Source organism: Fomitopsis serialis (assembly GCF_022376445.1).
Source record: "Fomitopsis serialis strain Sig1Antser10 chromosome Unknown B0H18scaffold_5, whole genome shotgun sequence".
Classification (NCBI taxonomy): domain Eukaryota; kingdom Fungi; phylum Basidiomycota; class Agaricomycetes; order Polyporales; family Fomitopsidaceae; genus Fomitopsis; species Fomitopsis serialis.
The window spans coordinates 396794-421700 of record NW_025954965.1 but is presented as its reverse complement, the minus strand read 5'-3'; the positions used below and the strand labels follow the sequence as shown (position 1 = coordinate 421700).

The 24907-nt window shown below is 58.9% G+C and overlaps 11 protein-coding genes across 11 annotated transcripts; 6 read left to right on the top strand and 5 right to left on the bottom strand.

Moving 5' to 3' along the window:
• Positions 1–42: 42 nt before the first annotated feature.
• B0H18DRAFT_978208 (uncharacterized protein) lies at positions 43–3237 on the bottom strand. Its single transcript, XM_048044305.1, has 16 exons — positions 2999–3237; positions 2845–2949; positions 2731–2799; positions 2338–2536; positions 2221–2284; positions 2072–2163; positions 1941–2014; positions 1812–1879; positions 1637–1757; positions 1428–1572; positions 1271–1377; positions 1078–1214; positions 880–1021; positions 643–816; positions 507–591; positions 43–453 (listed from the first exon to the last, which is right to left on the bottom strand). The coding sequence occupies exons 1-16, from the start codon at positions 3167–3169 to the stop codon at positions 182–184; spliced, it is 2025 nt and encodes a 674-aa protein (XP_047898634.1). The 5' UTR covers positions 3170–3237; the 3' UTR covers positions 43–181.
• A 171-nt stretch (positions 3238–3408) lies between these two features.
• Positions 3409–6525, top strand: B0H18DRAFT_1181319 (nucleolar complex-associated protein-domain-containing protein; the record flags this gene model as incomplete). The annotated part of the gene is made up of 14 exons (XM_048035966.1): positions 3409–3453; positions 3507–3565; positions 3595–3726; positions 3784–3830; positions 3878–3959; positions 3992–4388; positions 4439–4718; positions 4773–4921; positions 4969–5331; positions 5390–5553; positions 5577–5677; positions 5737–5834; positions 5867–5961; positions 6011–6525. The coding sequence occupies 14 exons, from the start codon at positions 3409–3411 to the stop codon at positions 6240–6242; spliced, it is 2244 nt and encodes a 747-aa protein (XP_047898633.1). The 3' UTR covers positions 6243–6525.
• Positions 6526–6771: 246 nt separating this feature from the next.
• Positions 6772–8373, bottom strand: B0H18DRAFT_1114635 (uncharacterized protein; the record flags this gene model as incomplete). The annotated part of the gene is made up of 4 exons (XM_048033144.1): positions 6772–6956; positions 7047–7907; positions 7970–8137; positions 8202–8373. 4 exons carry the CDS (start codon positions 8371–8373, stop codon positions 6772–6774), a joined length of 1386 nt encoding a protein of 461 aa, XP_047898632.1.
• A 410-nt stretch (positions 8374–8783) lies between these two features.
• B0H18DRAFT_487369 (uncharacterized protein) lies at positions 8784–10271 on the top strand. Its single transcript, XM_048038267.1, has one exon. The coding sequence runs from the start codon at positions 8930–8932 to the stop codon at positions 10001–10003; it is 1074 nt and encodes a 357-aa protein (XP_047898631.1). The 5' UTR covers positions 8784–8929; the 3' UTR covers positions 10004–10271.
• A 1046-nt stretch (positions 10272–11317) lies between these two features.
• Positions 11318–12189, top strand: B0H18DRAFT_978188 (Vps23 core domain-containing protein). Its single transcript, XM_048044304.1, has 3 exons — positions 11318–11441; positions 11637–11739; positions 11798–12189. The coding sequence occupies exons 1-3, from the start codon at positions 11335–11337 to the stop codon at positions 11915–11917; spliced, it is 330 nt and encodes a 109-aa protein (XP_047898630.1). The 5' UTR covers positions 11318–11334; the 3' UTR covers positions 11918–12189.
• Positions 12190–13056: 867 nt separating this feature from the next.
• B0H18DRAFT_978182 (uncharacterized protein) lies at positions 13057–15771 on the bottom strand. The gene is made up of 5 exons (XM_048044303.1): positions 15412–15771; positions 15285–15359; positions 15062–15220; positions 14430–15011; positions 13057–14409 (listed from the first exon to the last, which is right to left on the bottom strand). Exons 1-5 carry the CDS (start codon positions 15697–15699, stop codon positions 13444–13446), a joined length of 2070 nt encoding a protein of 689 aa, XP_047898629.1. The 5' UTR covers positions 15700–15771; the 3' UTR covers positions 13057–13443.
• Positions 15772–16514: 743 nt separating this feature from the next.
• On the top strand, positions 16515–17753 carry B0H18DRAFT_487261 (S-adenosyl-L-methionine-dependent methyltransferase). The gene is made up of 4 exons (XM_048038266.1): positions 16515–16965; positions 17019–17100; positions 17146–17340; positions 17391–17753. The coding sequence occupies exons 1-4, from the start codon at positions 16730–16732 to the stop codon at positions 17568–17570; spliced, it is 693 nt and encodes a 230-aa protein (XP_047898628.1). The 5' UTR covers positions 16515–16729; the 3' UTR covers positions 17571–17753.
• Positions 17754–17866: 113 nt separating this feature from the next.
• Positions 17867–18701, top strand: B0H18DRAFT_1082561 (O-methyltransferase; the record flags this gene model as incomplete). The annotated part of the gene is made up of 4 exons (XM_048031549.1): positions 17867–18069; positions 18136–18217; positions 18280–18471; positions 18522–18701. 4 exons carry the CDS (start codon positions 17867–17869, stop codon positions 18699–18701), a joined length of 657 nt encoding a protein of 218 aa, XP_047898627.1.
• A 530-nt stretch (positions 18702–19231) lies between these two features.
• On the bottom strand, positions 19232–20359 carry B0H18DRAFT_869382 (uncharacterized protein; the record flags this gene model as incomplete). Its single annotated transcript, XM_048040014.1, has 4 exons — positions 19232–19553; positions 19607–19831; positions 19885–20242; positions 20299–20359. The coding sequence occupies 4 exons, from the start codon at positions 20357–20359 to the stop codon at positions 19232–19234; spliced, it is 966 nt and encodes a 321-aa protein (XP_047898626.1).
• A 70-nt stretch (positions 20360–20429) lies between these two features.
• On the top strand, positions 20430–20979 carry B0H18DRAFT_1114629 (uncharacterized protein; the record flags this gene model as incomplete). The annotated part of the gene is made up of 2 exons (XM_048033143.1): positions 20430–20857; positions 20913–20979. The coding sequence occupies 2 exons, from the start codon at positions 20430–20432 to the stop codon at positions 20977–20979; spliced, it is 495 nt and encodes a 164-aa protein (XP_047898625.1).
• Positions 20980–22465: 1486 nt separating this feature from the next.
• On the bottom strand, positions 22466–24660 carry B0H18DRAFT_978148 (uncharacterized protein). The gene is made up of 2 exons (XM_048044302.1): positions 23774–24660; positions 22466–23721 (listed from the first exon to the last, which is right to left on the bottom strand). Exons 1-2 carry the CDS (start codon positions 24450–24452, stop codon positions 22814–22816), a joined length of 1587 nt encoding a protein of 528 aa, XP_047898624.1. The 5' UTR covers positions 24453–24660; the 3' UTR covers positions 22466–22813.
• Between the last annotated feature and the right edge of the window lie 247 nt (positions 24661–24907).

The following is a 24907-nucleotide window of genomic DNA, read 5'->3' as shown; positions in this document are numbered from 1 at the left end:
CCCTTCGATGGGGTCCTGGGCTCACTCGCGATCACATGACCACACTTAATGACGCGTCTCGTTCAGCGCGCGACGCGCAGGCAACTGTCGCTGCGCTTGAACGCGGCGACGATTGCACTACATTAGGCTGATAGTACATACCCGAACTAGCCGGCGCTCAAGTACGAGGTAATGGTACGGGTCATCTAGCTGCCAGTGCAGCACCTACATCTACAACAAGATCCCAGACCTCCGTGACCATTTCCTCCAATACAACAGTCGCCGCCTTTGCTCGGTCGGAGTCCGCTTTCAAGTGCCGTACCGCGGTAGCATCTCGCTCCTTCGTCATGCCGAGATTGTGGTATACCACTGACAAGAAATATCGAACGTCTTGCAACCGCCGGAACATTTCTAATAACTCGTAGTCTTTCTCAGCAGTGACCAAGTATGGGATGGATTCTTGCAGCGATTGAGCTGGAAGGCAAAGTTTAACTTGAGGACACCGCTGGTATCAACGGATTACGCACGCGACCAATTCCCTGCGGCAATGATACAACGTGCAAACACGAAACACGTCAACGCTCGCTGTTCAAGATCATCCCCACCAATAATCTGTGTTGCCAACATGAGCATACCGGAGTACGCCGACGCCTCACTGCGTACCTGAGGTAGGATCTCCTCAATCACTCTCCTACACCATTTCGTCATCCCAAGCTCTAGCGCAACGTCGGCTAACAGGACGAGCGCTGTTCGGTAGTGCCCGTATCTACGCTGAAACTCGGCCTGCCAGCTGGCTGTCAACAGTGGTTCCACCCAGGTATACCCTTGGTCCGCTTCCTTGTTAGTGCAACTGAGTATCAACACTATGTTGATACCGCAGAAATAACATGTGTCACTCACTTTCATTTGTATATACTCGTACATCGGATCCCGAATCATCGACCCGAGCGACATCGAAGTTCCATTCCAATACTCCCGGCCCTTGTACACGCCGTGCGGACGGCGTTGCTTCAGGAACTCCGTGAACTGCCGTGGTTGTCCACTTCGAACGTGTGAGCAAGCATCAATACTGGTTATCCGCTGTATATGTTGGCTTACCGGCGACTGGCACGCAGGGCGAGAATATGCCAAATCTCGTTCGCCCAAATATGATAGTCTGTCATGTACAGCCCTCGCCACACATCGGGGTCGATGAGACTGGCGAGGGCAGCTTCGTACTTACCCTGTCGAGCGCGCTACAGATTGCCGAGCATGAAGTCACAGTCAGACGACCTTCGGAGACGATACTCACATAGTATGCCCGATTTAACGCGACCGTAAGCCGGTTGTTATCAGCCCCGCCGACCTCAGTGAACGCGGTGACCATGTTCTCTTGCACTTGCGCCAGTCTCGCGCAACCTTGGGGGAAATGGGTACTACTGAGGATCGGGGCAAGAACTCAGACGTACCGTGCATGCTCCATACTACACTTTGCACGGTATGTGGGCCCCACTGCTCCGCCTCTATGAAGGGGGCGCGCTGAAGGTTGATCCAGTGATCGTACAATCCTCCTGCTTTGATGATCCTCTCGAAAGCCGCCGTCAGCGGTTGTTGCTGAAGGCATTCATGAATAGGCACTCAGTCATTGTACCTACGAGCGTGATGTCACCGAACGTACATTGGCAATCTGCATGAGCTTCTCAACATCGCGCAGAATCTCGTAAGGATGCAGATCAGGCTGGATATCGTTGATGATCGGCTTTCGACCGCGTTCCGTAGGAGGCAGACGGTTGAGCAAACTACGCCACACAATGTTATGCTGTCAGAAACTGATATGACGCCTAAGTCCATACCTCATGCAGGCCTGCAGAGTAAGTTTGTCACCGCATGTCCGCGCTACGCCGATAGCCTCCTGAAGAGTCTGAGGACGTCGACAAGGCACATTAGATCGACTTGAAACCTGATAGACGTTTTTATACTACCTTCCGGCAGGCAACAAATTCGTGGTGCAAGTAATGTCTCCGGGCAACGTTGAGTAGGCCGTGTTGCCGGAGTCCTCTGAGAAATCAATATCATTGAGTGTCGTTGTTTATGATTGCAAGAGAACACGTACGAATCATGAGCTCGTGAAAGTGCTGCTCGAAGAAGCGTCGCAAATGTTCTGTCGCGCCATTCTCGTCACCTATGGCCGCTGCTTTCTCGTAACTGCATTCGTTAGGTACAGGTTTCACGTCATCAAGTAGCAACCGCGGATCTACTCACTCGCCGAGTGCGGTCCCGACCGCGTGAGGCTTCTTGTCGCTCTGCGTCTTATGAACCAAATAGTCTTGTTGTCGTGAATTAACAAAACAAGAGCCGAGTGATGTGACTGCCTCATACCCATTGTGAGGGCATCCTCTCTAGTATCTTCATAGCCCGGAAGTACCGTTGAGCGCTCATCTGGGTGGAGGCCAGCTGGGTAGGTGAGTTCGATCCAGGATATGTAGTCCCGGTGCAATTTGGAGAGGCCGGTGAAAGATAGCTTGCGAGAGCTGATGTAACATCGATGGCAGAAATACCCAAAGAGGGAGCGTCGGCCCTAGGTGGATCATTATATTCAGTTGTTTTCCGCGTGTTGCGAATGGTCAAGTCAACCGACAAAATCTGACATGTTCTGATAGATGCTGAGTCAGAGTCAGGATGTTACTAGCATAGACCTTACGTCCTCCTCGTCTCTATCCAGATAGAGTGTATGCAGGTCTGAAAATGCGGTACATCGTCCTATCAATATACATGTACGAGTTGGACAGACGTACTTGAGAAGAAGTCAGACAGATCTTGTGGCCGTTGCAGTCGTTGATGCTGGGAAAGTCAGGCTGTGAAGTAGCATCTAATACACGGTCTCACCTCGCTCGAGAAACTTTGGCAGAATTTCTGCGCAGTTGGAAGGTCGCCCATAGGACCTCTCATGATTTCCGTAGTCAGATCGCCGAAACCCTTCGGTTCCATTACCTATGGATGGTCGGACTCAGTATATTGCACAAATCACAGCTCATCTCACTTCAGAGAGTTCGCGAATGAGGATGCGATAGAGGTGAAGCATGAATGGCGCGGGGAGTGGTCCATCGGGCGCATGATCGAATGTCTGGAACGCTAGGACGACGATGACAAGGAGGTTGATGTGATGGGGCCGTAGTATATGCTTTATAGGGGGGTTGGCCGGGTTGCGCATACTTTGTCGCTTGGAAGGAATGGTTGTGGTATAGATGCTAGGACCGGCGGCCCCTGGAGTGAATGCACGGAAGAAGAGTGGCACGCGTCTGAACGCGTCGCGCGAACGCGTCAGGCGCGTGACACGTGGGAATAGAACGCCAGATCTCTTTTCTCGATCGACTTGCTGCATCCTGGGCGCTCTGCCATGCAGTAAGTTACGCTCTCGCTGAGACTTGCTCTGCAAATCCTCCAAGCTAGATGGCTGTCAAGTCGAACAACAAGCGGAAAGCACAACCAACACAGGTGATTTATTTGCATTCATGATATACACCGCTCATGCTGAGCCGTGTGACCAGGGTGCATCTAAAAAGCGCAAGATCTCCAAGGACACCGAGTCGAAGAAACCGTCCAGCAAGTCCAAAGTCAAGGGCAAAGAGAAAGCAGCAATCGAGATATTATTCCAATTCCCGCTTATGATGAGGACATTGAGCTCTCAGACGAAGATCTGGACGCATTTGAGGATTATGGCGACGCGGTAGGGTTTTTGAGTAGGTTGGACGAGAAGGGTATTGCCAGGTAAGCGACCATCCGGCAGCCGTCACCTTGCCCTTGGGCCATTAACCTTTTGCTCAGGAGTAAAAAGGAGACCGAACGTCTGCACCGCCTCCATAAACCCGTTCGTGTGCTCCGCAGGACGACCTGCCGTCCGTCGACTCCCACGATGAAGACGAAGATGACTGGGGTTCCAGTGTCGGTGATGATACAGAAGATGAGGAAGAAGACTTGGCCGATGCTGCTTCTGCCGTATGGTCTCAGACTCGGGAGCAAGTTCGTCTTCCAGTGTTAGAGGACCACGCAAAAAGCCAAAGGCGGGCTCAGACGAAGAAGAGATGTCATACGAGACCATCCCTCGAAAGCGTAGACCGTCCTGGGACCCTGAAGAGAAGACGGAGAAAGGAGTTGAGAGGCTGCCTATCAAGCTCTCTGACGGACGAATACAGAAGAGCAAAGACAAGGTTATCCTTGATGCGGAGGAGACTGAAGAGAACGAAGACTATCCCGAGGAGGACGAACCCATCCCTGAATACAAAGTAGAGGACGTATCCACTGGCGCTCGGTTCGGACGTCCAGCAGTAGTCGATGTCATCGGCAACAAGTCTCGCAAAGCCCGTATACAAGGAGCAAAGGAGCAATTAGCTGGCATATGCCAGGAAATAGTTGCAGAGCCAGAAAACAGTGTAATCGTCTCCGCTACCCATGCGCTTCTTTGATCTAACGCACTTTGTAGATCGGCCTTCTGAGACGACTGCATACGTTCTCCCTGCCTGAAATTTCCACGCCTTCCCATCCTGAACCCATTCCGAACGATCCCGTCATCCGCAAGCTGACAGTATTGTCTCAGTTGGCGGTATTCAAGGACATCATACCGGGTTATCGTATACGTGCGCTCACTGACATAGAGAAGTCGGAGAAGGTCAGCCAGATGGTCCAGCGTACACGAGACTGGGAACAAGGGTTGGTCACAGTGTATCAGAACTACCTTCGCGTGCTCGAGGCCGAGATCAAAGGTAAACAGTGGAGACTTATACAGCGCACGGCGAGCGACTAACAGATTTCATTAGCGAAGAATGATCTCGCTGAGACCGCTCTTCAGTGTATGTGCTCCTTGCTCGTTGAACTCACGCACTTCAACTTCCGTGTGAACTTGATGAACTGCGTGGTTGCATACTTGAGCAAAAAGTCCTGGGACCCGGTGTGTCATTGTCGCACTGTTCGGTATGACCGTTTCCGATTGCTTACCCAGATTGCCATCGCCAGATGTCAGATCTGTGTCTCAACTCCCTCATCAAGGTGTTTCGCGGGGACAACACAGGCGATGCCTCGCTGGAGATTGTACGCCTGCTGAACCGCATGATCAAGGAACGCAAGTTTAACGTCCATCCGGATGTCCTATCATGTCTGCTCTATCTGCGATTGAAAACCGAACTTGGTGTCCGGGCGTCAGAAACCAGGGCGGACAAAGATCAGCCCGAGAAGGTGACGAAGAAGGCCAAGAACAAAAAGGCAGAGCGGCCACATCTGAGTAAGAAGGCGAAGAAGGTCTTCAAAGAGAAGAAGGAGATCGCAAAGGAAATGCGTGAGGCAGAAGCGGAGGTTGACAAAGAAGAGCGCGCGGCGAAGGTAGATGGAGCTTCCATTTCCATTATCAGTCTGGGTGTTAACGGCAACCATCTTACAGCAAACCGAGACGCTGAAGTTGCTCTTTGTTCTCTATTTCAGGATTCTCAAGAATCCCACGCCGACACCGCTGCTTCCCGCGGCCCTCCAGGGAATATCCAAATTCTCGCATTTGGTCAACATCGATTTCTTCCGTGACCTGTTGCAAGTCCTCAAAGGGATCATGTCTCGAGATCCGGACGTGGCAGACGGGGACACGGGCGGACGGATCATGATACGCCAGACAGCAGGAGCGCGCAGTACGAATTGCTGTGCATCGTCACCGCTTTCGAGCTTCTGTCCGGACAAGGTGCGCGCATCTGCGTCATTGCGGTCAGACGGCTGAAGCATAATCGCGGTCTCTGACAGGTGAAGCACTCGACATCGACCTGGGCGACTTTGTCCACCGCCTGTACGCCATCCTGCCCGCGCTCAGCATGGCGCATGACGTCGAGACCGTGCCCGCGGTTGCGTTCAGGTCCGACGTGCGTGTCTCCAGCCATCTACCACCGCTGACATGCTGTTCCGCGCGCTGCACTTGGTGTTCACCCCGCGGGTATCCCTGTCCGTGGCACCGCCGTGGCGCGCCGCTGCGTTCGCCAAGCGTCTCCTGACCGCCGCCCTCCACTGGCCGCCGCGTCAGCCTCACGGCGATTGAACTCGTCGGCGTGCTCGTCGAGCGAGATCCGAAGCTCGAGGCGCTGCTGTCCACCGAGGATCGGGGCGGCAACGGGCTGTACCGCCCAGATCTCGACGATCCACAACTGAGCAATCCGTTCGGCACGACGTTCTGGGAACTGCATGTCCTGGCCCACAGACACCTGGACGCCCGCGTTCGCACGCAGGCGCGCAAAGTATTGCATTCGACATCCTAGGCTACTCGTACGTACAAGTACTGGCAGAGTCGGGACCCATAACACGACGGAGGAGAGAGGGATTAACGGCTACATTTATTTTGGGTCGAATAGGTTGATTGATACATCTACATAATCTCAGGTACGTAACGATACAGCGTGGAACGGGGCAGGAGGCAGGGGAGGGGGTACGCACAGGTTAAGAACGGTCCGCTGAAACGTCCGAGGAGAAATAATCGAATACGAAGGTAGGGAGGACAGGCGTTCGCACGGTACGTCCAACGCGCGGCGGAGGGGACACAAGGTCAGTCAGTGGGACACTCGGTGCCGACACGCAGAATCAGACAGTTCAGAAAAACTTCTGCGTGTTCCTTGATCCAGTGCCAGAGCCAGTGCAAGGGCCGCGCGGTGCCGTCGTGTGGCTGAAGCCCATGGTGGATGGCAGCGCGAAGTCACCGCCGGTTCCTGGTGCATGCGGTGGTGGCGGACGCAGCTGCCGTGCGATGATGGTGGTGTGGGAGGTCCCGCGTACCCGGGAAAGCGAACGACGTCACAGGCGAGATGGGCGGGGATGCCAGAGGCTGTGGGTGGCCGCCGAGCGCCACGGGTACTTGTGGAACCCAACAAGCTCGACCGCGGGCGCGTCCGCTGCGCCCGCGGAGCGGTCGATGGTGTAGAGGATGACGGCGAGGACGTCCGTGTCGACGACGATCTGCTGCGAGATGCTCTGGACCACTGTAAAGGCAAGAATCACACGTGTGTTCAGTCAACATGAGGTCCACGCATGCAGGAGGGGGCGGCATCACGGGCGTGCTGCACACGTACTGGGTTCGAGCCACCTGCACCGGCTCAGGGCGGATTGCGGGAGGTGCGCGATGGGCATGGACGACGGGACGGCGCCGCCGGGCAGCATCGCCTGCGGCTGCTGGGGATTCAATTGCTCGAGCAGACCGACCTCGTGGCTCGTGCATGTCTTGCCTGCCCACGTCTTGGTGTGGCATTTTGCCGAGGACGCCCAGGGCAGCGCGAATGAGACCATCGCGTGGAAGCCCTGGAACGCGAGCGGGCTGTGCACGTCGTTCGGGGGGTACTTGAGGTGCAGACGGAGCAGTATCCGGAAGGGCGGCGGGCGCTGGCCGGACGCGGATGACGCGGTCGAAGCCGATGTCGTGAGTTTGTCGACGTCGATGAGGCACATCGGCGAACTGTCGGTCCAGAGGTTAATGTTGCAGAGCCGATTGGGTGGGGGCAATGTCTGAGGCATGAATGTGAAGTCGGGCGTGTCAGGCAAGGTGCTCTGTGGGAGGTTGAACAGCGCCGGGCCAAGTGAGAGCGGCTCGAGGTTGACCGAGGACGAGCGCGGGCGAGCGATGCTGGCGGGCGTGACTGTAGCGAAGTCCGTTCCGGACACAAATGACGGCAACGCCGGGTCGGAGTGGTGAACCGCCATCGTGTGCGCAGGAGGGCTGAGACGCTGCGCCGACGTCGACGCGCCGAAGTTCAGCGGAAAGGCAGAGAAGTCGGGCGCCGACGACGCTGACGAAGACCACGACGAACGCCAGTCAGGCGAGTCGAGGTTGGCCGGCGGCGAGGCCTCCGGCGAAGCGGTGCCCTCAGTGAGCTTAGGCGATGCGAGAAGGCCGTTCTCCTGAAATAGTTCTTCCCCTCCGGCGACGAGGTGAAACTCTGGATGAAGTGTCAGCCATACACTGGAGTCAGAAGCTGTGCGGTGCTTTGTGCGGACGTACCTGGCTCGCCTCTCCACATGTTGCGCAGTACTTGGATGTGACTCGCGACCTGCTTCTTGGACCGCTCGATGCCATGTTTCTTGAGATGGTCGACCATAAACTGGTTGCGCCAGCGACTGCGGCCGCGGGAATAGGTGGCCCAAGGGGACTCCCAGTACTTGCGCAGACCTGTGGGGGACAGCGTCCGTAAATCAGCTTCTGGCTCCTTGTGGTACACGTAAAAGGGCGTCACCTTCAACGAAAATGCGTTCTACTTCTTGGGACCAGACTTCGTTGCCGTCCTTGAGGAGTTGTGGTGCTTGCGCTGGGGGGTGAGGGACTTGCGTTTTGTAGGCTCGTTGGACTCCATGCTCGAGTTGGAGGTGGAGGAGCTTCGAGAGGTGAGGGCGCGGGCGGGCGTGCATTGAGGGTGAGCGTACCGTAACATTACGAGCGAAAGGATATAAGCATGTGAAATGGGAGGGCCGATATTTGGAAGGAACAAAGGGAGAAGAGAAGGCAGGGCGGGGACGGAGAAGGGGTTATATATGCGAAATAGGCCGTCGAAGGAGCCGAGGGAGTAGCGCCCGCCTGCTGATAGGATGGCTGTCTGGAGTGGTGATTGTGCAGACGTGCGATTCGGCGCTGGGTCGAGAGCCGAGAGGCGTCGTGATCCGGGTATGGGAGGAGAGGCCCACTGATGTGGAGATATGCAGTTAGTCGCTAGGGGCAGCGGTCGATGTGTGGCAGGATCGGGGCGGCTGGGCGAGCTTGCGTGCGTCTGGGACGGGAATGGAAAACAAAAGCGGGCGATCTGGGCCCGGGGACTGTAGCAGCGCAGATGCAGCGCAGATGCACTACCGGTGCACGACCGGGCGAGCGGGCGACGCTGCAGCTGCGTGACCGCGAGCGCGTCTCCGGGCGGCCACACGCACGGTGCACAATTGGCGGGCTGGTGACAGGGGAGCGTCGCAGCTTCTCATGTGGTGTGCCGGCGACGAAGCGAATTCGCACCGAGCGAGGCTCTCTTTCAGCCTTCCCGAACGGGACTCTCCCCGCGGCGTGCTCAAGCGACTCGCCCAGAACGGACAACAACGGGGCTCGGACCTGCGCCCGCCCGCCGGTCACGGAGACGCACCTCGCAGGACCGAGGGCCATGTGCTCGAGCGCGACGGCGAGCAGGCGCAGCGAGGGCGAGATGGATCGCGCGCGGTGGCAGATCACGCTCGCAGCGGAAGCAAATCTTGCATAGCGCGACGCGGAGGTACATGCCCTCGCCCGATGCCCTCGAACGAGCAGCCCTGGCCCGGCGCGCCGTCTCTGCGCCCTCCCCCGCGGCCGTCCTCCGCCCGCTGCACGTCACCCGGGCTCTTGCGCGGTGTCAGCTGGTGCACTGCTGTGCTGCCCGCAGACGCTGCCCGCAGACGCCGCCCACAGCCCCGGCGTCCCAGCGCACAGCGCCCGAAGACGCCGCACACGCGCACACGCTGCTACTCACCGCCCACCGGTCCATCGGGCCTGCGCGCCTTTCAGGCGGAGTCTCGATACCCCGCCGCTCCGCCACCCCGCCACCGGCTGCCCCGGCCCTGCCGGCGCTCAGCATGTGGCGCGCCGGGCGCCTGCCGGTGGCGGCGAGGCAGGCGCGAGACGGGCACGCTCGTCGTCGCGTCTGCCAATGGGCTCGCACGAAAACCTGCTGCACAAGTGGCTGCGCCAGAACACCCAGCCCTACACACACAGGGACGCCCTCTTCCACCACGTCGACGCCGCCCTCACCCGCTATCCCACCATCAGACCCAAGACAGACGTCTACAGTTCAGTCCAAACGCCCTGCGTCCTCGTGCCGCGATCCGTGCTCACTCCCCCGTCTTTCGCAGCCTTCGACGACGGCCGCACCCAGCTGCTCCTCTGCCTCCATGGGCTCCTCCCGATAGCATTCCGCGGCGCGTCGTACAACATTCCAGTCGCACTGTGGCTCACCAGGGAATACCCGCAGCAGCCCCCTATCGCATACGTCGTCCCCACCAGCGACATGCTCGTTCGCCCCGGGCCTGACATGGACGTCAGCGGAAGGTCCCATATCCAGTACTTGCGCGATTGGGAGAAGAAGCCCGAGGTGCGTCCTCCGTCCTCGACGCGCTCATGTGATACTGACGCGCCGGATCCACCACAGGGGTGCAGTCTCGTCGCACTCTTCCAAGCCATGCAGGACAATTTCTCGCGTCTTCCTCCGGTCTATTCCGACCTGCACACGCGGCGACCCAGCCAGCCACGCTGCCCCGCCCGACAGGCCCGGACTACTCTTCGCGGCCTCCACCGCCGGTACCTGGTGTGCATGCTCCTACGCATTCCCAGACGTCGTCTCCTGTCCCAGCAACGAGTAATGATGCCCCTCCGCCTCTTCCTGCCAAACCTGGCACTCCCGCCATCAGCCCGGTAGCAGCGTCGGTTTCCAGAACTCCCAGCGTGCAGTCGCCTGCCCCTGCCCATGCGCACAACCCTTCGCTCGGTGTTCTCGGCAATGTAAGTCGATCGACAGCGTCATACCGTGCCCCGCTGATTTCCTGGTCGGTTATTTTTGCCAAACTCCCGATGCAAAGCCGGCCCTTGGCATGCGCCCACCGCCTCCTGTGCCGCCGCATCCCCCGATGCCATCAGGCGTTCAATCCATCGGTAACTCACCGGTGCCCCCGACATACACTCCCCACGCGCCAGGCCGCCCGATCGATGTTCCCGCCGGCGACCCCGCACCCCTCTCGCGCGTCGCCAGCTCACCGGCGCCCCTGGGGATGTCTTACGCAGATCAGCGACAAGCCCGGCCACCGCATACCACTCGATCTGCATTGCCGCCGGGTCAGTCGCCGCCCCCTATCCCACATCATCCACCGTCCTCGTCGGCCGTCTCAATTGGGCTACCGCATGGAAACTACCCACCGCCAGCGTCGCCAGCAGGTGGCATACCGCCAGATGCGCCGCCCCCTGCATTGCCCCCGCCCTTCGTCTCGCCCCAGCCAACAGGAGGGTACGCGCCGCCGCACTACCACAGACCACCCGCCGCGCCCAATCCTCCGTCAGCCCCCGCGCCTCACCTCCCCCCACCCGACCTGCTCGACGCCGAGGACCTCTCCGCCGTGCAGGCCGCCGCGCCCCCGCCGCGCGGCGCGCGCGCGCCGCCCCGCCCGCCGAACCCGGAGCTGCGCCGCCTGCACGAGACGGTGCACGCGAAGCTGCAGTCCGAGCTCGCGTCGCTGCAGCAGGCGATGGCGCTCGACGCGGAGCGCCTGCGCGCGCACCAGGCGGACCTCCTCGCGGGCGCGCCCGCGCTCCGCGACGAGATGGCGCGCCTCGAGGCCGTGCGCGACGTGTGCGCGACGGCCGCGGCGCGCATGCGCGGCGTCGTGGACGCGGGCGCGCGGAACGTCGCGGAGCTCAGGAGGAAGGGCGACCCCGAGGTCGACGAGCTCGTGTGCTCGACGACGATCGTGCATAATCAGTGGGTCATTTTTTTGGTGCGCGGAGGGCGTTTTTGCGTCGTGACGTTGGGCGCGCGGTGAGCACCCGGTGTCGTGGCGGGCATGTCGGCTGGTGACATGTTCCGTCAGTGTGGGTCTTCCATGGCCGCTCGATTCATTGCGCTCCGTCGCTTGCCTTCCATGCCGCGCTGTTTTGCTGACATGGAACCCGTCAGGTTGATCAACCTCGTCGCGGAAGACAACGCCATCGAGGACACAATCTATCACCTCCACCGCGCACTCAACTCCGGCCGCATGGACCTGGAGAAATTCATCAGGGTCTGTACGCTTCTCTCTCGACGGGCTGGCACCTCTCGCTGAATCCTGCCTCTTCCAGACCGCGCGCGCACTGGCTGAGGAGCAGTTCATGAAGCGCGCTCTGATCGAGAAGATCCAGGCCGGGCTGCCCCCAGGAGACTCCGACATGCGCTGGACGACGCCGGCGGAGTGGAGCTAGCCAGCCACTCCGACCGAACGACAGCGGAGGGCGACTCGGGCACCCCTGGGGACTCGCGTGACCGCCCAGCAGGCAGTAGGGTGCCCGTCCGCGGATCTGGCTACGTGGTTTGGTTCAGGTAGTAGGGAAGCGGCGCGGGGTGGCAGGTTCTGATAGGCTGTACCGCTCCGATGAATCGAGACCTTCCTGACTGACGCTGCTGCGTGGGACGATCAACGATCCTCTGGCACCATTGGGACACACTGTGCAGGATTCGCAGAGTGGCTCGCGGGTGTGCGCGTGCGGGACTGGCTGCCCGATCCCGCTGCTTCTGAGATCCAGGCCAGCGACTCAATTGCGCCATCTGGTGTCCCGGCGCCTCCGCAGACAATTGCGGCGAGTCTGCATCATGCCGGCCTAGAGCCTGCGTATTGGTAAGAAGGCGTAGCAGGCACCCTCGTTCGCATTAGGCACTTCGCACCCTCGTACTCGGCACCTCGTTTCATACAACAACTAAGGAGGACATGGTCTAGAGCTGTCACAACAACAGCGGCAGTCTACTGAATTGTCCCGCAAACTTCGGAACACTCGTGGATAGCCACAGGAACCATAGGAGATATAGATTGTACTGGTACAGTCAGCGTTTCTGACAAAGAGAACATAGGTAGCAGTAGGGGAGCACCCCAATTCCACAGCGGAGGTTCCGACAGCAGAGCAGCACATGGACGCGACGAGGGACGACAGCAGAAGGGGGAAATGGAACACCATAAGTAGAGGAATACAGTTCAGGTAGGGGGAAAGGGGGCCAGCCAGGGCGGAAATGGCGCATACACGAATGACAACGTCGCCGTTAAGGGTTTCTTTCGTCCACTGGTACGTGCCGTCCAGTTGCTGGAGGAGCACCAAGCTTGCCGGCACTTCCAACCCAGTGCCAGACACGCTGCTCGTCACCACCCTCGACCTCTTCGAGGTTCGTGCGGACGTTGGTGTTGCCCTCGACGACGCGTTCGACGCGATGCCAGAGGCGTGTGCGGGCGCTAACCGAATGTTCGTCCTGCAAGACTAGGTCACGCAGCTGGACCGACGACAGGTAGGGGTGCGGCGCGGTGACGGGATCCGTGTGATACGCTAATTCTTGGTTCCGGAGGAGGTCAAGTGCGATTTGCACCAGACCCGCTACGCGCTCGTTCTCTGCCGCGTTCTGGGCCCTTCGGCGTTTAAGCACCAAGGCACTCAGAAATAAGAGGGCGCTTCCTGCAGACAGCGGCGGTCGGAAGTTCGTCTCAGTGTTTGAGGGTGGGGGAACAAGGATGCGCGACGTACCAATGACGGAAGCCCTCCATTGGGCCCAGGTTTCACGCGACTTGACTGTCAGGGTGCAAATTACATCCAACGAGGGATTCTTCGAAGCGATGTAGCGAGTGCCGCTAGAACGAGTCTTGTGAGCAAATGTCCGGAATCAGACAACGTAATGGACGCACTCTTTATCCTCGGCCATAAAGACAACGCCCCAATCCACCAGCTGCGTGATAGCTTCGTTGAAGGTGTCATTGAACAGCGGAAGCAGGTTGGGCTGCGCATTGTGTAATGAGCGAGGTTCCTGCATGGTGGGGACCAGACAAACTTACCGATGTCTTCTTCATGCTCTCGTCCCTGAGTTTCTCTAGCTCCCTGCCCCATTTCTTAGCTTGTTCGATGTCGGTAATTTCGGGTAGACCAGCGCCCTCCCCAGAGCAGAGACGCTTGCCTCTTTCTGCGGCAAGGAACGTCTCGATGCTTTTGCCCATTCCATTGATGTGTCGCCTGCGCCGCGGATCTGCGACACAACGCGGCGGGAATGCGACGGCACCAAGCCCGGGTAAGCCATCGAATAGTGTTGAGACCGCAGAGTAGATCAACTCCGGCACGTCCACGTCGGTCGCAAGCAAGCTTCTAGGGCGAGTAAAGGTCGTGTACGACAATTGATTGGGGGGCGACGAATCGGGGATGGGCACGTAGTAAAGAAGCGGATGCGAGCGGAGAACGTAGCCGTTCTCGCAGGTGATTGACGAGGGTGTACATGTCGCATGTCGGGGGCAGGGAGTGCACGTCTCTGGCCATGGCAGAGGCAGAAGGGCAGGAGGGGGGCACAGCTCGACGGCACTATCGTCTGCAGAGTGGGACTGCTGGCCGGAAGCACTGGCAGTACCGGTAGGGACAGGGGACGCGGCCGACCCTGTATGCGACACGTGCAAAGTGGTCATGTTCTCTCTCTGGCACAACTCGACCGCTGCAGCCCGCGCCTGCCTCTCTTCAAGGACAGGATTCGTCGTAGTGCCAGCAGTGCAGAAACCGATCTCTGAAGACTCGCGCTTATACTCGTAGAGCATACTGGAGCTTGATAAGAAAAGCAACAGCATGACAAGACGAGTGAAGAACGAGTGCCCCTGAGATTTGGATTCTGATTGCTGTCGCACGACTTGTCCACCTTCTGAGATTCGCTTGGACACAGCAGCAACTTGCTCGTCCGTGTACTCCTCGGGTTCTGAGACACGTCATCCTCCGGCTCTTGATAATCCTCCGTGGGCACTACTGGCATTTCTGGCTCTACTTCGGCAGCCGGGGACGCAATGTCCTCGCGAAGAGCCTCCATCTGCCGCATTTCTTCGAGGTCCGTTTCCTGTTCCTCAGTGACCTGCGAAGGAATCATGAACAGTCGCTCTTGCTTGACTTCCGGAGCAGCAGACCCCCTCCTCGACCGAGAGCTGGAGCGTGTCTCGCGCTGGACGTCGGGTGGGAGCTGAGGGTCAAAGACATTCGAAGGAGGTTTAAAAGTGGAGCGTGGCTTTGCCGAAGACGGTAGCTTGACAGTGGATGGCGGCTTGGCTCTCGGCAGCCGAGCTGGTTCGGTGCCCCTCTCGGGCGATTCAGAGGCATATTGCGGTGGCGCCGACAGGGATTTGCGTGATTTGGGTGCGGGTCGCGCTGACGTACTGGTCCGACGGGTGCGTCGGGGCGGAGGACGAGCTGGAGAAGAAGACTCTGCGCCGGACTGGAATATGTTGTTATCCTCCCAGCCTGAATCTTCAGGGAAGGCCTGCGATACGCGGCGCGTCTCGCTGCCTGCATCTGTCGTCTACGTACTACATGAGAGCCTAGGACTTGGAGCAAGGATCAGTCACATACACTCTTCTTGCTTCTGCCCACTTTGCGCGGAGCGACTTCTTCTTCTTCTTCAGGCTCGCTCTCTTCTACCAGCACTGGTTCCACTGGCTTTGCGGACTTGGATTTCTGGCGAGAAGGGCCACCGAGGGAGGGCTGGGCGGACGATCTTCGTCTCTTCGCCTAGATGATGTACAGAATAAGAGGGGCGACAACGTGGTGGATTCAAACCAGGCAGGAAACGCACAGGAGCAGGCTCAGGCTCTTCAAGCTGTTCAGGAGGTGCTCGTGATGAGCGTCTTGAGGATCTTCTCGTTACAGGCTGCCCGGAGGTTAGTGGACAAGTCGCCCGTTGACTGCATAAGATCGCTTGCCTTCTTTCCTTCATTGATCGGACGCCCAGTGAGGCCATCAGTTATGCCGTCATCGCTGGCTTGACTGCTCTCTTTCTTGATCCTCTGCCTCCGCAGCTTGCTTGCATTAGCCTTGACCTCGTCGTTGAATAGCTGGACAAGCCGGGGCTTGGTGTACTGGGATGGATAGTTCACATTGTGATAGCCAAAGACGCCGAGCAGCTGAGCGACGGTGAGAGTGCTAGGTTCGAAGTCAGGTTCGAGATACTCCCCGAGGGCGATGACTTGGGCGGCGGTGAGGCGCGACATGGCGCGCGACGCGTGGTAGCCGTGTGTGACGGCAGGCGGAGGTGATGGTTCGTGTCGAGGTCACAGCGCGCCAACTTTCCCACGACCGCGACAGCGCGTCTCGCAACACACGCCTTACACTGCACGTGATTGCTCATCCTACTGCCTCGTTCCTCCGGCCACCGGGTTAGGTTACTCGGTCAGTACCACGGTCTGAGTTCTTGGGTGGACTGCTCAACGAGACGGTGTCTTGAGGATGCATGCCTCCGAAGGCCACTCTTCAAATCGATGTGCAGAACGTAAGAAGCGCTCGTTTGCACGGACCAACTGCTCATGAAGCTTGAAGCTTGAAGACTCGAGAAGGCCTAGTAGCGGCTACTGCTCAATTTCAGTATCACTATGCCAGCTCTAGGTGGACTCGGATGCGAACAGGCGTGAACGTTGTCCGACTTGCGTACGACGGCGTCGAGGTTCGGTTTTGTACGCGCGTATACGGCCGAACCTCGACTGCGGAAGGCCGCTGGTCTTTCGTTAAGCTCCAGGCCCCACGGCATGCCGAAAGTACTCGTATGCCATCTTATCAGATAGGCCGCACTTGTGCCGCACGATCGAGTCGTTAAGACTGTGCTTCTAACTCTCCTATGGGCAGATCGCAGGCGACTCTGGGGCTACTCGTCCTAATCAGCTCCTCTGTGCGAGACACCGTGTGGGCTTCTAATTAGCCGACATGCTGCGGGGCTTGCAATGAGTCACCATCCATGCTGACCACGTCAACAATACCTGCAGTAGTACGCAAGCATAGCGGCATGTCGTAGGCATTGGAGTTCGCCTCTGGCTCAATACATCCGATCTGACAGCTGACATTGTCGCGCCTGTATATTGCGGCATTGGACGTGAAGACTATCGCAGTCTATCGTCTTATTGTCACAGGCTCAGTCATCTCACGCCAACGAAGCGTATAAAAAGCCCAGCGGACGACGCACTTTCTCCAGGCCCCCGCTTTCCCGCAAGTCAAAGCCTTCCAGCATACTCCAGTCCTAGAACCGCAACGATGAGCGCAACCAGGGTGACCGGTTACCTTCCTCCTGACGAGGACTTTGCGCGGTCCGCCCGCTTCCACAACTCTTTCTTGATCGCGCCGGACGAGGCTCTGGAATTCGCCCAGAAGAACACCGACGAGAAGGGCCTGCCCTTGATTGCAGTCAGTCCCGCCGAGGGCAAGTTGCTCCACCTCCTGGTGCGCACCCTCGGTGCGAAGAGGATCCTCGAAATTGGCACCCTTGGAGGGCAAGTCGACGTCCACGTTCCCTGTCGATCATCATGTCTAACCTGATCCATAGCTACTCGACCATTTGGATGGCTCGCGCGCTCCCGGAAGGCGGTGAAGTAGTCACCCTCGAGCTCTCCGAGCACCATGTTCAGGTTCGTCCTTAATGCACATCACAAGACATCTCCTGACCAGTCCAGGTTGCCCGCGAAAACGTCGTGAAAGCAGGCCTAGGAAATGTTGTCAAAATCATCCAGGGTCCTGCCGTGGAGTCCCTCACCAAGCTGCAGCCCGGCGACGCGCCGTTCGACTTCGTCTTCATCGACGCCGACAAGGACAACAACTTGACCTACCTCCTGGAGGCCAAGCGTCTCACCAGGAAGGGAGCTGTCATTGTACGTACCATTATTTGTCTTCAAAGAGGGTGAGGCTCATTGAATTGTAGATCGTCGACAACACCGTGCGCGACGGACAAGTAGCCGACCTGTCTAAGACAGACGGGCCGAACGAGGGTGTGCGCAAGCTTCTCGCCCACCTGAAGAACGACAGCGAGCTGTCGGCTACGACCATCTCGACGATCGGGGAGAGGCACTGGGATGGCTTCACCTACATCCTGAAATTGTAGAGCCGTAGAGCGCCCTTGCGCCCTTGCTGGAGTAGTATCACCAATTCTGAGTCCGATCCAGTTTGTAGCCGTTGTATGATATCGTCGAGGCAGAACCGAGTCATATGTTGACGCACTTGTACCCTTCCCAACCTTGGAGATCCAATCAGAGTGTCATGTGCGTGACGAGTCAACATGTCATCCGATGTCTAGTCATGGGAGGCATCGCATAAATAGGGGAGCGTTGAATTCTCGACAGCGCCAGTGGTGCTCACCTCCAATCGAACTCTGCACGTAGATCATCACTTTGAATCGCCATGCAGGAAGACTGGGCTCGCTCCGACACCTACCACAACAGCTTCCTGCTCTTGCCCGACGAGGCCCTCGACTTCGCCAAAGCAAACGGCGCGAAGAATGGGCTGCCAGATATTGCTGTGAGCGCGGCACAGGGGAAGTACCTCGACCTTCTCGTGCGATCGATCGGCGCGAAGAGGGTTCTTGAGGTCGGTACGCTCGGAGGGTGAGCCTCTTTCCTCTTCATCTCCGTACTTCGGTAGATACGCGTACTGTATTGACCCCGATCTAGGTACTCCTCGATATGGATGGGCCGTGCGCTCCCGGACGACGGCGAGCTCGTCACTCTTGAGCTCGACGAGAAACATGCCACAGTCCGTGTTCATGTTAAACCTGTCACAAGCTCGAGATCTGAGTACTGAGTACTCACCGGTAGGTTGCGAGCGAGAACGTCGCGCACGCTGGTCTAGCGGACAAGGTGAAGATCGTCCAGGGCGCCGCTGCCGACTCTCTGGCGAAGATGCCAGCGGACAAGCCCTTTGACCTCGTCTTCATCGACGCAGACAAACCAGGGAACCTGGCATACTTCTTGGAGGCGAAGCGCCTCACCAAGAATGGAGCAGTCATAGTGAGCAGTCATTCTGAGTCGTGGCACGGATACTGAGTTGTCTCCCACAGATCATAGACAATGTGGTGCGCCGGGGCAAGGTCGCCGATCCCGAATATACCGACGCGAATGTCGAGGGCGTCCGCAAGCTGTTAACTCACCTGAAGACTGATCGCGAAGTGGACGCTACCACGATATCTACAGTGGGAGAGAAAGGCTGGGACGGGTTCACATACACCCTGAAGCTGTGAGATACCGTTATTCCATGAACAAATGTAATTGTAGTGCGTTCATTGCGTGCAGTCTACAATTCGCGGTACGGCGAAGAGCCACGATAACACAGAATTATACGCACCTATGCACAGACCGATCATCGCCTTCAATCACACGATAAATGGTCACTGAGCATGGCGGTAGCCTGATACTATTGGCGATCAGTAGCTAACCACCCGTAAGCAGTGTGGGGAAGGTGAAGCCTTCTCCTCGCACGCGAGGGGGTACGGTAACAAAGAAAACAAGATGGGAGGCGTAGGAATCACAGTGTCCAAACGCAACAGGGGATGAACAGAGAAGTATCGACGATACAGTGTCCGTGCACCAATTCCAGAGACGATATCAACGGCGAGGCTAACAGGAACGAAGCAGCAGAAAGGTCCGAACGAATTAGCTAGCCCATCCCGCGCGGCGCGTGCGCCGAGAGTCCGTGGGATGTGTACTAGCGGTATCACCTACGTAGAGACAAGCACTTGATGAGAGCGGAGTGAGTACAGTAGCGACTCCCTTAGAGCGAGAGGAAAGTCGCGGCGATGGCGGCGACGCCGAGCAGCGCGCCGGAGGCAACGTTGGCGCGCGCCCCGCTGGTAGAGCCGGTCGCAGACGGGGAGGCAGAGGACGCGCCAGACGCCGACGCAGCTGCACCACCCGCCGCAGCTGCGGAACCGGACGGGGACGAGGACGAAGACGCCGCAGATGACGATGAGCCCGCGCTGTTGAGCTGGCTGACATCCTGGGGGACCATGAACTGGCCGTTGGCCGCGCCCATGTTGAGAGTGCCGTCGGCAGCCATGATGCTGGGGTTGGCGGCTATGAACGAACGCGTGTACCTGCCCGGATCGCTCAGTAAGAAATCATGTGAAGGGAGGAGACTAAGACGCACAAGACGTTCTCGGCCATCAGGGACTGCGACCAGTCGGGCATGGTGCTCATGTCCATGCTGTCGCCCCAGGTAGCGGCCATCGGGTTGCTGCTGATGTTGCTGGCAGCGTACATAGCGGAGAGCGTGGAACTGTTGGCCATCATGGCGGGCATCATTGACGCAACGGAAGTAGCAGCGTTGTTCTCGACGTTGGGTGGGTTGATGACACCAAACATTCCCTTGGGGCTATCAATGAATCGTCAGTCACCACATCACCGAGTCTTGGCAAACCCACTTACCAGTGACCGGGGGTGCCGCAGTAGTAGAAGACCGGGTTGGTGTCGTTCACCATCTCGGTGAAAGTGAAGCTAGCATTTTGAGTGCCAGAAGCGAAGGCAGTTCCGTCGGTGGTCTTGTTGCAAGGAGAGAGCTCGGAGCTCTTCGTGACGGTGTGGTTGTTTGCTCCCCAGACCCAGTACAAGGTGTCGCCTGCTGAGGCGTTGACGGCGAATGGCACCATGCGGAGGACACCCTGACTGGGCGCAACGACTATGGTGTGAGTCGTGCCGGTGCCGGCCATGGCCGAGGCCGTGGCGCTAGCAGCGTAAGTCGCAGATGCGGTCACCATGGCGGGGGCACCGTAGGAAGCCATACATTCTGTCAATATTCGTCAGCTCGCCAGGACGTATCAAGCACTAGTGTCGAATACTCACGCTGGACGCAGTTTGAGTAGCCAGAACCACCCCAGTTCGAGCTGCCAGATCCGTAGGACATGGACATGGCAGCCGCTGTGGAGGTCGCAGCGGCCATCGAGGTCTCGGTGGCCATAGCGGCGGACGTCATCATGGCCGCGGACGTCATCATCGCTTCCGTGGACATAGCGGTTTCGGATGCCATCGCGGCCGAGGTCATCATCGCTTCTGTGGACATAGCAGTCTCCGTAGCCATCGCCGCCGAGGTCATCATAGGCTCCGTAGCCATCGCAGCCGAGGTCATCATGGCCTTCGACGCCATCCCCGCCCCCATACCCTCCATACCCGACCCCATCATGCCTGACCCCATACTCGCCATACCGGCGCCCATCATACCTGACTCCATACTCGCCATACCGGCTCCCATCATACCTGACTCCATACTCGCCATACCGGAGCCCATCATGCCCGAGCCCATCATACCGGAGCCCATCATGCCCGACCCTTCCATCGCCGGGGCCGACATCGCGGAGCCCTCCGCCCCGGCAGCAGGGCTACCAGCGCCAGAGCCGGCCGCTCCGTACGGGCTTCTGAATGGGCATGGTCAGCAATGAGCCTCACTGACTGCTAACAAGAGCAACGTACGAATCCATGAAGGACGGGCCAGACGCCCAGCCCGGCCGGGGGAGTGCAGATGCGTAACCAGCGAAAAGCGCGGCGCGCCAAATACGGAAGTGAAGCCGACCATCTTGGACTAAATGAAGGTGGGGGCTAGTAGTGATACCGTCGAGGGGTGCGTCGTCGATGCGAGCGAAGGAACGCTATGAAACCTCCCAGAGGAAATTGGACTTGTATTCTCTATCAAAGAGTGATCTGCAAACGACGTTAGCAGGGTGCCCGTGAGGAGCAGGAGGACGACCGACCCCGAACAAGGAACGAAAGGGTCGAGAATCGACTCGACAAAGATAGGAGAAAACGAAGGGGGAGGGAGGAGAAGGTTAGCGGAGAGGGCGGCGGATGCGCACATTTTATCACGGCCGACGCGTGGGCGCGGGCGTGGGGAGATGGGACTGTTCTCGGGGCCATAGCGACGATCGAGAAGATAGGTTAGGGGGACGCGATTCATATGGACGCGGACCTCGCGAACGAGGCAATCAGCGGATTGGCCCGTTCCTGCGTCTGCCTGGCGCGCCTCCTCTGCCAGCCAATGTGCGCCCGCGCTCACCCACCCAATCAAACCCCGCGTCGCCCTCCTGGCTTCCAACAGGGACGTCGCCCGTCGGCAACCGCAAACGGAGGACCTGACCGCCCCTTCCATCAGAACCCCCCAGTTCGTCGGTCGCGAGGGGCTAATCATGCATCCCCGAGCTGTCCGAGTGTGCAATATACATCGATGCGTGATCCCGACGCCCGACGCCCTCCACACGGCTGCTCGACAACCCCGGAGCGGGTGTCTGACTGTCGCCGTGTTCGTGTAACCGACAAACGCGACGTGATAGACGGTGGCAGCGCTCCGAGTCGACTGACTGCAGCTGCCCTGTGGCTCAGGCGAGGCGGGCATCGATATCGTCCCGACATGGCAACACGTCTCTCAGCCGGTCATTCGCCAGCCCGACCCTGCGGCCATGACGACCACCCGTTGCAAGGCGCGCTCCAACCGCGTGAAGTCGGGCGTTCGGTATGCTCCCTGCAACCAGCCAATCACAGTGCGCCCTGCAGGAAAAGTCTCTCTGCCCTCCACAGGCGAGACGTCGCGTATCTCGAGGGTGTCGCTGTATGGACTCTTCGTCCGCTTCTCGCGCTCATTCGGAAGGATGCGCCCCGCGTTTATATATAGAGTCGCCTGAACGCTGCAAGGCGGAAGGTGAGTGTGCAGGCAGATAGCACCCTCTGATTGGGACCCACCCTGCCATGCAACTTATCCGTCACATCACCGTAGCCAGCGACAAGATACAAAGCAGTTGGTTGGGAGGGATAGAAAAAGAACGCGCTACTGATACGTACAACGCACCACCGTCACTCACTGAGATCATCCCTCAGGCTGTCATGTCCGCATCGCATTGTTACCACCATGCTCTCCATCACCGTATCCGACATCTTACGTTCATCCGCGATTTCATGTGCACTGGTCTTCGTTCACGTCACCGAACGTGGGCACAACGGGGCTACAACGCAGCACAAGAGCGCAGAACATTGTGTACGATGTCGATTGCAAACAAATTGGCATCATAGACGTTTCGTAACGGAGCACTCGTGAAGTGTAGAGGACAGCTCTCTATCCGTACACCAAGCTGTATCATGAGCAACGGTTACCCCAAGTTTACAGAGAAAGCAAAACGACCGCAGAGGGGACAAAGCATGCACGATTAACAACTCATACATAGGAATAACAGACCCCCGCTGGCGCAAACCTATTGACACACGGAATCTAGAATGACAATGAGCTGTGTAGATGGTGTAAAAACAAGTAGGAGGCAGAAAGCATGTCCAGCACGACTGTTCGCCTGGGTATGAGACAGGCATGATCGACAATACCTCAGATCCTCTGCGGCCTAACACTCCCGGGCAGGCCAATGCGGCGGCCCTCACGGCTCGGTGCGCGCGCTGGCAGGCCCGTAGGCCGTCTCGCCAAAGGCGCCGCGTTACTCTGGAACGACTCTTCAGGATAGCGCCGTTCCTCGCGATTCGGTGCGCGCACAGGCAGACCTGTCGTCCGTCTCACCAGGGGCGTCGGGGCACCCTGGGTAGGCTCGTCCGACGAACGCCGCCCCTCACGGCTCGGTGCACGCGTTGGCAAGCCAGTCGGCCGCCTCTGGAGGGAGGATCCCCCCGGCGGCGCAACAGGCGCCGCCGGGGTCTGTCTCTCCTGACTGCGTTCCTTAGGTCGAATGCGGAGCGGGGCGACCTCGGGCATGGGCATGTCCTTGAACGCGCTGGGCGGGGCAACATGCCGTGCCATCCCGGCACGCGACGGGGCGCGCGAAGGCACGGGCTCAGGTACCTCTTCTTCGTCCTGCCCTTCGAAGCGCACGCGCGCGTTGCGTTTCGCGAGGCGCAAGTCCTTGAGGCGATTCATGTTGTCACGCGAGGGGACAGTGGCGTGGATGGACGCGACGGACTCGCGGAGGGCGCGGGTCGCGCTGTCGTCGCGGCGGGGGATGGAGCCTTCGCGTATGCCCGTGCCTGGGGCCCGGCTGCGCCCGCGTTCGGGCGCGGGCGACGCAGTAATCGAGCGCGGGACGGGTGATACAACGTTCGCGCGGGTGGCGGATGCCGCTGCGGGCTGTTGTTGATCGAGGGAGGGCCCACGCAGCCTGTTGATGATCTCGCGGTCGCGTCCCTCGAAGAGCCAGTCGGGAAGTTCTTTGGCATCGCCGTTGGCCTTATCGACATGGTATGCCTTCATGGCTTTGGCGAGACTGGATTCCTGTCCATCAGGAGTGTCTGGAGGAGACAGTGTCAGCGCGCAAGATGATGTATATGATGGTCACCTTACTTTCACCGTTCTCCGTGGTCACAGGAATCGATATAGCTTTGCTTACGTTCACCTTCAAGTGCTCCGCAGCGGTTGCCACCCGAGTCCAGAGGGAAGAGCCAAGCGAGCTTGGAGGGCTCTCAGGACTGCCCGGGGCCGAGCCGGAAGCAGTGGGCTGGCCTGTCGGGCTGGTATTCTTCATGTCGTCATCTGCCAAGCTCGTCTGAGACGAGGCAAAAGATGTATAGGAACGCAGAGAGTTCCCGGACGTCGAGGATTCGGAGGAGGATGACCCCCAGGATGTAATAGACCCGTCTGTGCGCTTTCGCTGGGTGACATACCGCTTGAGAGATGCGAAGGATCCCTCTGTACTCTTATGTGGCTCCTCGGCCTCACGCGCTTGCCGTGCACTCGGTGCGATGGGGAGGGGCGGTGGGGTCTCAACAGGGCGAGCCACACGGCCGCGATCGAGCGAGCGGGATCGCGGAGCGCCAGCGCGTAAGTCCGTCATCGAGCGGGCTGGTCGCATCTGCGGGACTGGAGGAGGGGTCGGAGCGGGGCGCGAGGGAACATACTGTCGTGCCATGTCCTCTCTGGAGAAGCGAATGTCTACGCTGGCGCTCGGTCGCCTGGCGAGCGAGCGGGATCGCGGGTTTGTGGGGAGACCCACACGGGCGTTGGGGCGCGATGGGAGGGCCATGGTGTATTAGAGCTTGGATACTCTTAGGACGTGCAGGGACGTGGACCCGGCCAGGGCGGGTCCGGGCGACGGAGGGAGTCGCTGCTCGACGCGGTCGGGCAGACTGCACAGCACAGCTGGCGGGGAGACACGGCGCAGCTGATGTCCTGGGGAGACAGACCGCTGGTGCGGAAGGCTCAGCCTGCGGGGAGGAGACAAAGAGGGAGGGACGAAGGGCAGCGCGTTACCAGCCTGGCGCGGCGCGGCCGCCCTTTTACTTGCCTTCACGACCGGTCTCCTCGGGCGCTTGTCATTGCCTGGCCTCGACTGCACCGTCACTCGCCGGCACGTCACTCCCATCCAGACAATGAGACAGCGGCTGGCTCTTTTCGCCTCGTCCTCCACCATGCAGCTGCAGCGAGGCCCTCTTCTCCGCTTCCACAGAAAGCCTGTATGAACGGCTCTATCGCACCGGT

Coding starts and splice junctions, on each gene's coding strand:
- B0H18DRAFT_487261 (XM_048038266.1), top strand. CDS start 16,730: ATGAGCGCAACCAGGGTGACCGGTTACCTTCCTCCTGACGAGGACTTT. Junction 17,101..17,145: donor TCTCCGAGCACCATGTTCAG/GTTCGTCCTTAA, acceptor TGACCAGTCCAG/GTTGCCCGCGAAAACGTCGT. Junction 17,341..17,390: donor CCAGGAAGGGAGCTGTCATT/GTACGTACCATT, acceptor ATTGAATTGTAG/ATCGTCGACAACACCGTGCG.
- B0H18DRAFT_978188 (XM_048044304.1), top strand. CDS start 11,335: ATGCGCGGCGTCGTGGACGCGGGCGCGCGGAACGTCGCGGAGCTCAGG. Junction 11,442..11,636: donor ACGACGATCGTGCATAATCA/GTGGGTCATTTT, acceptor GGAACCCGTCAG/GTTGATCAACCTCGTCGCGG. Junction 11,740..11,797: donor ACCTGGAGAAATTCATCAGG/GTCTGTACGCTT, acceptor TGCCTCTTCCAG/ACCGCGCGCGCACTGGCTGA.
- B0H18DRAFT_978148 (XM_048044302.1), bottom strand. CDS start 24,452: ATGGCCCTCCCATCGCGCCCCAACGCCCGTGTGGGTCTCCCCACAAAC. Junction 23,722..23,773: donor GACCACGGAGAACGGTGAAA/GTAAGGTGACCA, acceptor TGTCTCCTCCAG/ACACTCCTGATGGACAGGAA.
- B0H18DRAFT_487369 (XM_048038267.1), top strand. CDS start 8,930: ATGTGGTGTGCCGGCGACGAAGCGAATTCGCACCGAGCGAGGCTCTCT.
- B0H18DRAFT_978182 (XM_048044303.1), bottom strand. CDS start 15,699: ATGTCGCGCCTCACCGCCGCCCAAGTCATCGCCCTCGGGGAGTATCTC. Junction 15,360..15,411: donor CGATCAATGAAGGAAAGAAG/GCAAGCGATCTT, acceptor ACCTCCGGGCAG/CCTGTAACGAGAAGATCCTC. Junction 15,012..15,061: donor TGGGCAGAAGCAAGAAGAGT/GTATGTGACTGA, acceptor TGTAGTACGTAG/ACGACAGATGCAGGCAGCGA.
- B0H18DRAFT_978208 (XM_048044305.1), bottom strand. CDS start 3,169: ATGCGCAACCCGGCCAACCCCCCTATAAAGCATATACTACGGCCCCAT. Junction 2,950..2,998: donor TCATTCGCGAACTCTCTGAA/GTGAGATGAGCT, acceptor GACCATCCATAG/GTAATGGAACCGAAGGGTTT. Junction 1,022..1,077: donor GCCCTGCGTGCCAGTCGCCG/GTAAGCCAACAT, acceptor ACACGTTCGAAG/TGGACAACCACGGCAGTTCA.